Source organism: Lygodium microphyllum, chromosome 21, assembly GCF_053477565.2.
Source record: "Lygodium microphyllum isolate KBCC chromosome 21, Lygodium_microphyllum_v1.1.10, whole genome shotgun sequence".
Lineage (NCBI taxonomy): Eukaryota > Viridiplantae > Streptophyta > Polypodiopsida > Schizaeales > Lygodiaceae > Lygodium > Lygodium microphyllum.
The window spans coordinates 139171033-139181341 of NC_141155.1; the positions used below are offsets into that span (position 1 = coordinate 139171033).

Sequence of the window (10309 nt, forward strand, 5' to 3'; positions counted from 1 at the left end):
AGAGAGTCAATTCTTGCCCTTTGGATGCATTGCATCGATTTTCTCCATCAAAGCTATTATTTTGGATTTTGAGTTTTCTTATTTTGAAGCTACTCTTTCAAGAATTTGAATTCTTGAGTGGAATAAGAAAATGTAAAATGTCAATATTAGGTAAGTAACCAGACATGTGATGAAAAGTGTCAATTCATAGTAGCAAGAAAGCCATTGCCTTTCATATTGTTTTAATCCACTATTTCTTAATCTAGGGGATACATTTGCATCCTCAGATAAAGGCACTAGCATAGCACATATTTTATTTTTGTAACATGTCCACTAGTATCATCCAGGACACGTCTTAGCAATCCATCGGAAAGGATGTCTGGAAAGCTCCGCCCCGCACTCCCATGGAATGTTATGAGGTTTGCGATCTAGGGCTTTCCGCATCTGCCACATAATGGAAGTATTCCGGCCGTTCACACTTAGGATCGACCTGAATTAGGGTTTTCCTGATTGGTCATTTCCTAATAGCAACTAGCGTCGAACCCAAGTGAACTACTTTACGCAGAAACGCCAGGTCCGAAGTGGATTCACACTGCACTTGGTTCAAGGAGAATGGGAAACGAGAGGGATGCAAAGCTCAACCTCTCTACCATAAGGCATAGTCCCATTCCGTTCCCCTAAAACAGCGTAAATCAGGTTAAATCATAACTCTAGGTCAACGCTTTGTTATTCGTGTCCTTTGACGATCATCCCACTGTTCCTCGTAATTTAAGAAAAGTTCCCGACCAATCGGGACCATCCATCCGTAGGACGGACCTATGGCCCATCCTCCACACTTTCCTCGGGTTATTTTAGTTATTTAATTACCTAACACATTAGTTGGACAAGTAACCGCGAGCTTCTTTAATGAACCTGTTAGGCAATGGTTCCTTCACGTAATCTTATCACTTGACATAGAAAAACAATATCAGACAAGTTCCTTATTAACAGGTCATCATATTTATCTTTGAAATACAAAGAGTCCAGCCTGTAGGCTTATCCACAAACCGCCCGAAGGCTATCCAGCAATCCACAGGGATCACTAATCTAAGTTTCTGCCCGTAGACTAGTATGCGGGCCTCGAGATCCAATCCTGAGTCACGTTAGCCTCTTGTGCAGGACCCGGAAGGCGAGGGATTTATGGCCAGAGCCCCCCCTAGCACCCAAGCGTCCTCCTGCTCCAAGTAGTGCTCAACGGAGAGACCTCTCGCGGTGGGTTCGGTCCACACTCCCAGTGCGGTCAACAACCCCCTTGGTTAGGGTCAGGCAGGCAGTTGGGGGTAACTGAAGCTGCCTCTCCCTTCAGGCCTTCAACATGAAGTATAGATATTCATTTATCTTTTAATTCATTGGTCAAACAAAGCCAAACAGTGCTCTAAAATAATTTGTAGCAAGCACAAACAATTCCATTCATCATTTTTATTAGCAAACTGCTAAGTAATGAATCCTTCCTTTCGAATGCATCTAGCATTCGATCCGGGAAGACTTGCAACTTGGCAAGATCCCCTATATCCTGGGTTAGGGCGTATCCTATTAACCCAACTTGGTCAAACCTTAAAGTTCATTGGGTACTTCAATTTTTGGTCTTTAATCTTTAATTAATCTTCCTTACTCAAGAAGGATATCAAAGTATACATCCTCTTGCAAGATAACTTGCGTAAGGATCCGCCATCCTCGTTGCGAGAATTTGGTCTTTCTTCTTGTGATCCAATCACAAGACCATATGACTTCGTACTTGCTGCACAAGTGCCGCATCGTACTATGCGATAATGGAGTCACGAAACAATCTGTTTCAGGTTCTTTAAGCTGATGTCGTTAGACCTAGGGTTTCCTAGCTTCATTTTTGTAAGAATCTCAGGGACAAACCCTAGTTCTTTTTACCATTACGATTCACTGACCCTACATTCAGAGAATGTGGGCAAGTATTTAAGGTATAGGCTTTTCTTGGAATTTAACTCATTTCCAAAGGGTATTTCACAGCATAGGTATTTTTAAGTTTATATCAATTTGGTTAATTCCAGAAGATAATTTCGAGATTACTTCCACATGATTCGTTGTCTATGCGTAACCCTAACTTATCGATTTGAGGTCAGGCATAGGTTAGGTTAATTTCAACTAATCTTCCCTTTTCTAAAGTTCATGCTAAATAAGAAACCTTTTTCTTGCTAATTTATGCAGTTAACAACGATAATCTCATAGAGTTTATGCATCGTAAGAGTCATTTCATGATTTGCACTTTCCATGATGATTCATTGCAAAAAGAATAGGGGTTAATAGTGCGAGATGCAGTTTTATACCTTTAGGCTTAACCGAAGTATACTGTTTTAATGGGTAATAATCTAGCTCATAATTCATTTCAATGCATAAACCTATTTGCTAGAAATACATTTATGCTTTATTTATTTTGCATGTTCCATTAAATGTATTAATGACTAAGTTCTTTCGTCGTGAGCAACTAGGACAAAAATATATCCTATTTCTAACAATTAACCTTGCATGATTGAATTACAATGATATAAAATAAAAATTAAGAAGGAAAACCTGGGTTTGGGGTGAGATATACACATGGATACCGGGAGATGACCCTCCCGCGGCTGCACCTTGGACTTTCTTAGGAGGCATCGCAATTGTAGTTTTTCGGATGTGGAAGCAGCTTTACAACTCCTCCTAGGAATTTCCATCGTCGCTCCCTTACACCGCCCGTCGATAGTAGTTTTTTTTTTGGAAGGCTCCCCCCTTGGAAGTCGGGGAAATTCGAAAGGGTGTTTCAAAGTCTTCTACGACTAAGACCCATTGAAGCCATGGGGAAGGCTTGATGGCCTTTTAATGACTCGTTCAAACGAGGAACGAAAAGGGATGGAAAAAACACAAGGTGCGGAAGAGAACTCTAAGGGGATACAGTAACAGTAAAGGTTATAAGTAAGGTCGAAGGACCCTTAAGTCAAACTTGGAGGAAAAGGGGGTTTCAATACGCCACAAGGGGAGGGCTAGGGAAGGATAAAATACGGAGGAAAGAGGGGTGGTTCCAAAGCCAAGGGATAGGGGTTTAAGGGTTAATACACGGGGGGTGTGGTTGAGGATTTATAAAATACGAAAAAGGGCTTAAGGAAAGGGGGCTAAGTGACTTTTAAAAAAAACACGGGGGTTGTAATAATAGGACTGTTAAGCCACCCTTTATAGGAGAAAAAGGGCTTATGACCCTTTGAAACACGAGGGGGGGGGTAGTAGGGAGAATTTGGTGAGGCACAAGAAGGGGGGTGAAAGGGCTTAAGGGGTTTTAAAACCCGGGGTGGGGGGGGGGATGAAAGGGGGCTTTATAAGGGGTTTTAAAACCCGGGGTGGGGGGGGGATGAAAGGGGGCTTAAGGGGTTTTAAAACTCAGGGGGGGAGGGGTTGATAATAGGCACAAATAGGGCCCTTGGAGGGTTTTACGATACAGGGCAATAGACCCAAAAGAAAGGCTTGTGGTTCCAACACCTCATGGGAGTGGGGGCTTAAAAATACGGGGGGGGGGGGGGGGGGACAATAAAAGGTTTGAAAGCACAAGAAGGGGGGGTTAAGGAGGCCCCCCCCTTTGGAAGCTTCCAAGCTTCTAGAAGCTTGGGGGGGTATTGAAGACCGTCCGACAGCGCAATGGAGGCGGCACCTCCCTCCTTCGACGGCGTCGCGTCACCTCAGGCCAGGTGGCCAGCGCAGAATCCCTCCTCTCCTTCTCTTACACTCTCGTTGACTGCACTGGCGGCCCTCACTTCCTCCTTCTTCCTCACGGCAGCAGCACAGGGAATTGGTAGCCCTTCCATTCCTTTCTCTCCACGGCAGCAACCCCTCTCTTAAATAGGGGAGGGAGGGGGAATCCTCCCTCTCCTTATGTGTCGCATTGCATGGCCTCCCACACCAGCGAGCTCCCACCGAGGAGCTTCCGCTTCCTTGCTATTCCCCTCCCCTTCCAGCACATCAGTCGGCTGGGGAGGGGAATATATATAAAAATTTGTATTATCCTTTTTTTTAATAAAAAAATGTTTACGCGAACGTTACAATTTTGCTTTGGTCTTTTGGATTCTTAGCACCATTGTTAGTTATCCTAGTAATTTAGTAAATGCACCACCAGGATTTGCAAGCTTCTATTTCCAGGAGGTGCTCCAATTGATAGATTTCATTGGACGAGCTTCCTATCTCTGCTTGATTGGATGGACAATGAAGTTAAAAGTCTTGTGAGGTACTTACGTTCAAGGTCTTCTATATATCCTAGGATTCTCATGGTGAATCTAAGGAGGGTGCCAAATAAAGGTAGCCATAGATGAGAATGTGCACAAAAGAGAAGTGTGTTGATTCGTGTGATAAAGAGATCAGGCTTTCATTGCCTTTCAAAAGGATAGATCATCCGAACCTTAGAAAGGTGGCTTGCATGAGGGAGCCAATGGCTTGTACTAGCCAAGAGTTGTGATAGAGTAGGATGGAATCCGTGCTGAATGTCTTTGATTTCTGATGTATGTGATAGTTGATATGATATTTAACATTTATCTAGAATCGTTGGTGATCATGATGACGCTTGAACGGTGCATGGTTATAACTTATACCTCTCCGTGCAAAAAATACGAGAAGGTCGTCCATTGGACAGCCACGTCACGAATTAAGATAATAAGGTAGGTAGCATGCATCCGATCACATTATATCGTTTTCATTGGCCAGCGTTATCATAGCGTACATATAAGGCCCTTACAATAATAATATTCAGTGATGGGATTTCCCCGAAGCGAGGATTACGGAATAGAAGTATTGAGTGTCGTTATCTGAGACCCAAAAGAGAAATCAAATTGTAAAGAAAGTACGAAATCGTAAGTCGTGCAGTTAACACTAGTTTTATAGCTTCCAAGTGGCTCGCATCCTATCATTTGACTATATTTTAAATAACATGTGTATATCATACCAAAAGCTAGATAGAGACTTTACTCATAATTTTTTAAATAGGAGAATAAAAAGTCTCGCATAAGTCCTAAGTGACAATGTACTCTTTACTAAAATTGAATTTTAGAAAATGCATGAAGATTAGTGGGCATAATGGCACTTAGCATTGCTATCCGAAGCTATTGAAAAAGTTGATAGATTCTATTTAATTGCAGTTCTCTTAATGAGAATGCATGCCTTACATATCAAAATATTTTCTATAAAAGTTTAGGTTGATTTTTGAAACAAAACAGACAAGGTTTTGATTAGAAGTGCTAAAGGTTTTCAATTTTCTATGAGAAAGGTATCAAAGATGCACGGAGCAATTCACACCTCCTAGCTTGTTTTGAACCTCCCCATGTGACCCTAGCACCCCACACTCCTATCTTGTGTTGTTCACATTTCCCAAAAAACCATTTTTTCTTAATTTTTATTATTGAGAATAAATTAAATTTCTTGTACAAGATTCAAATTATTACAAAAGTGACTTGTCTGCTACCTATTAAAGTAAAAGGAGAAGCAAATAGGGTCGTAGCGTAACTGTAGTTTGAGTGTGGGTTGAGTGTTACAATTGCATGAGTTCAAGCCATGGGTTCCAATTCCTCAGTGGCACAAATCATTTCGAATCATCCAAAGAGGAGGGGTAGTCACACATGGGTATTTTAGAGGAAGCTTAACCTTGGCTATTGATCATTCATTTGCAAATGGTGGTAGGCCTTCTAGGCATTCGGCCACAGCATAGATGCTTCCCTCAAAATCCTATTTTGAATTCCTAGTTTTGCCCATCATATATTCTTCATTGGGTGGATATTGACAAAGTGCTACTCTTCCTATTCCTCATATTTGTTTTCATACATTCTATTGTCAATGTAAATCAAAATTGATGATGTTCTGCATGCCTGGCAACTTTAGACTCGAAGGTCTTCTCCTTCGCCCATTTGAAGGGGCTTTTTTTTTCAATTTTGTGCTTATTAGCTCTAAATGTAACAAAATCCATTTTAAAGCCGTAAACAAGATCGATTATTTCATAATTGGATGGTGAACTATTTCTCCTCGGTGTCATATATTCCATAAGAAAACATTTCCCAGCCAATTCCATTTAATAGGAAGCAATCCATAGATTTTCCCTAAAATAAGTTCCTTAACGTGAGAACTTGCAACAAATTGTAGACAGTCTAAGGAGAAAGGGTTCTAATTCATGGCGTAGTGATGGCAACATCATGAAAGACAGTTGCAAGAAAGAACATGGAACAGTGACATGATTGAAACAATAACAACAAATTGTATACATAATAGTAGCTGCATAAATAGAATGCAGATGAATGATTCATCACAGGGCCGCAATTCTACAAGAATAAACCGACCATAAGGAATGGATTCATGATGAATTCTGGTGATGCACCCGGTACTGGTGATGATCGGGGGGTTGGTACAGTCTCTGGTGATTGATGCTGATTATTGGCAGTGATGATGAGAGAGATTTATTGAAAAATGACGACGAGGGGACGTATATAATATATATTTTGAGTCCGTTGGTTTGTTTGTGCGTTGAATTAAGGCCAGAAGAAGGAGATGTCGATCTGGTAGGTGGTGTTGAGGGCGACGACGGAGTAGCGGCTGCTGAGGGTGTAGCCCTGCACGAACAGGAAGTCGCCGGTGCCGCCGGAGATGGGGATGTCGCCGCCGGAGAGGCCTATGATGTTGAAGGTGCCGGTGAAGGGGGACGGGGCGGAGAGGTTGGCGGTGGCGGTGATGTGGAAGGTGGCGCCGTCGAAGGAGGTGGTGACGCCGAAGCCCTTGAAGGTGCCGAGGCTGGCGGAGGAGGGGTCGGGCGTCTCCGTGACGGGGTCGTTGAACACGAAGACGCTGCCGAAGGGCCCCGCCTCCTCCGTCACCGTGCTGCTGCCTAGCCCCGCGACGCCCGGCACCGTCACGAAGTCTGTGAAGTTGATGGCCCCGTGCATGAACACCGTGAGGTTGGCGGTGCGGCTCCACTGAATGCCGGTGCCGCTACCTGATATGGCACCGCTCGAGAGGGCCAGTATTAGGCCGGTGACGGCCACCATCAGTGCCGTATATATGTTATTGCCTGGGGCGCTGCTGCTGCTGCAGCAACCAGCTGCATGAGCCTTGCCTGCCGCCATGATTGTAGTGCTATAACTCTTTAGCTCCCTCACGATAAAACCCAAATAAAGAGCTAAGTCTTCTCCCTTGATATAACCGTAAAGATAAGAGAAGAGGAACTCGGGAGGGATCTATCTCTCTCTCTCTCAGAACACTCTGAGCAAGTACGCAGGCACCCCTCCCCTTTTATACTCATCACAAAAAGCTTTTCGACGTTGTTTTCTGAATTCTTCCAATGTGAGAAAAAATGGGACCTTTTCTCTCCTATTGTACTAAATATTATGACCTATTGGTAAGGCAATTCTAGGTACCACGGGACTCAGCCAATAGCCCGGGGCTCCCAACCACATTTAGCGAGGTATGGGATCCCTCCCTCCCGAGCCCCAAGCAAGAGGTGTTCCCAATGTTAGGATCACAGCAGGAAAGCATTGCCAAATTATAACACTTCGACGTGTGATGCCCTGCTTCCACCACCAGCTCCCGCCTTCTCTCGCCCAGTATTAGCAACGCTGCAACTGTGAGTGTGCACTGTGACGTCACACGTCGACCGCGTGGATTTACATTAATCTAATACGCAACATATAATATATATTCCACGCCAGCGTAAGAAATAAATATCGTCCGTCTATCGCTAGTGGCGTGTATGCTGCAACTTCTTCTTGTACTTTGTCCGCCGGAAGACCTGCTCCTGCGCAACTCGCCCATTCATTCACGTGGCTGCATACTCTCACATGACTCGTGACGAGCCTCTAATTTGATTGCTAGCTACATGTTACGCGTCGCGGAAAACGTCTTTTACCTGCCTCTCGCGCCTGATGTCAAAAGAGTACACTGACTGTTCAACGCACTCTGAACATAAAAATTGACGTATTGTAATCAGCCAGATTGCTCGATTCTCACACAAAATTTGACCATTTAATCAACTCTGGTGCAAGATGACGAGCACAAGTGATTCTGTGCAAGCACTCTGCCTATAATGCCCTTCTTCTTAGTCTACTGTATTAATTACTCAATTACACACAAAGTGGCACCAATCTCGTTTTGTGGTTCTTTGAATCCTTAGTTAATTAATGTTGCTAGCAATATTGTACTCGGCGGCAGGCGATTTTAGTTCAACCTTGGTAGAGACGGCTGCATTGGAAACTCCACTAAGAGGGTCAATCAGCTCAAGATGTTCTTATCGAAAGTTTACTACAAATGCTACCAACCACATCGACGTGAACTTCGATAATTAAGGATGACAAAGTATTGCATTAAACACAAGAGTGTCAAACAACATTGGAGATTGCTCGCAAAAACTAAAGGGTGAACTCCACATTGACTCAAGATGGAATATACACGAGGACTATCTAGTGGATGTACGTCCATCTAGATACCACTATTAGCTAGATCTCAGCCTATTAACCTAGCAACACACCCTTGATCACCTAGAGAGATTTTTATTGTCATGTATTACAACATTAATCTGCACACATTTATACTAGTTGAGTTACAACTTGGAGGCTTAGAATGTCATGCCACTTTAGAATCTGACATAGCAACAAGGTAAGCAATACATGCTTACTGCACTAGTTGGAGTGGGGAATATTGGAATGCCTAATTATGCTACTTACTCCAAACTACATCATGACTTCCTTCAAACTTAGTGTCTTGATATTGACTAGTTCAAAAGAATTGGTTTACAAGGTCTCTACAAAGATTTCCAACAAAAAGGTCAAAAGATTCTCAATTGGGAAAATTTTGTAAAATGTTTTGAATTTATTGTTCTGTTTAGACTTTGCTCTTTGTGAACACGCTAGTGTAGTAAAATAGAGAACATTTGTTTTTAGCTTACTTTTATGCAACGTCTTTGAGAAACATGGATTACATTATACTTATAACAAGTTGCTTTCTCAACAAAATATAGATAGTAGTTAATTATTAATCATATCTCTTATTTGACCATATAACTATTTTGCTTCTTAGAAGTATACTTCTAGAACACCAAGTCAACAACTTGCAAAGAATGCTAAGGTCTAAAAATTTAATGAGGTAAAGAGAAAGCACCAATAAGAAATGCATATTGACCTCTTAGCTCATTTGTTTATAATTTAAGTAAACATGCCAAATTTATTGATTAGGAAAGGATGTAGGATTCTATAATAAATGTATGATAAGGAATCAATGCATTTTTTGGTGATACCATCATGTACCCATTTTATCATAAAAGAATCATAAAGGATCAATGTAACTATCGATGGTTGTCCTATTACTCACCATTTTTTGGTGACACCACTTCCATCATCATATGCTTTAAGGCAAGTTTTATTTGTAAAATTTGACGGTTTGAATATATTTCCATAGAGAAATGGTCGACATTCTACATTGATGTGCTTCTATCAATCCTTCATGTTTGGGCGTTTTAGAATAGAAAAGGCATTTGTCTATGACACCACTCCTCTCTACAACTACTTATTCAAGGTATTCAATTTGCAACTTATGTAAAGCCAAGAAAACAAGGACCATGATATGGTGACAGCTCGCATGCAAACAAGGAAACTTACATATTTTCTTTGATCTCAATTGGTTTGAAAAGTGCCAAAACCATGAATATAGGCCAATTTTCCTAAATTGATCTTTTGTGTGGCTATTATAGGAGCTTGACTATTAGGTAGAGATAATGGTAAGTGAATGCAAGATTTGGATAGTTTTTGAACCTTTTAAGGAAATTGTGGAAGGATGGTCGCAAATCCCATATGTAGAAGATATATCTTTTGCTCTCATCTGGAGCATTGGCAATTAGGAATTTTGGAAAAGTTATATCTTCCATGGTGCTCGGCATCATAGTCACTTCTATACCTTCTTGAATATGGGCAATAAAAACCAACTGCCTTTTGATTTGACTACCAAAAGACGGAATAGGCTAATTCATTTTCTTCAAGGACAAAATATCTCTATTCTGGCTCGAACTTCCACATCTATCATGGTTTCTTAGTGAGACACTCTCTTTGGTTTTTCTCCTTGGGAATCTTTCAAGCAATGCTAAAATATTGGCAAAATTTAGGACTTAGTTTTCGGCCTTTTGAGCTCTTTGGGATTCTATGAAATATTTCATAAGGACAAATGAGAGTGAGGCGACCATTACAAAACTATTAAGAGTACTTTTTGGTCATGAGACCATAATTTGAGCATATAAACTCCAAACTTTTTGGATGTTGATTTGTTAGAATCCTCTCATCATGAC

General features: G+C 41.7%; 1 protein-coding gene across 1 annotated transcript; it reads right to left on the bottom strand.

Moving 5' to 3' along the window:
- Nucleotides 1-6515: 6515 nt before the first annotated feature.
- LOC148018639 (dirigent protein 1-like) lies at nt 6516-7106 on the bottom strand. Its single transcript, XM_087661589.1, has one exon. The coding sequence runs from the start codon at nt 7104-7106 to the stop codon at nt 6516-6518; it is 591 nt and encodes a 196-aa protein (XP_087517715.1).
- Nucleotides 7107-10309: the final 3203 nt, after the last annotated feature.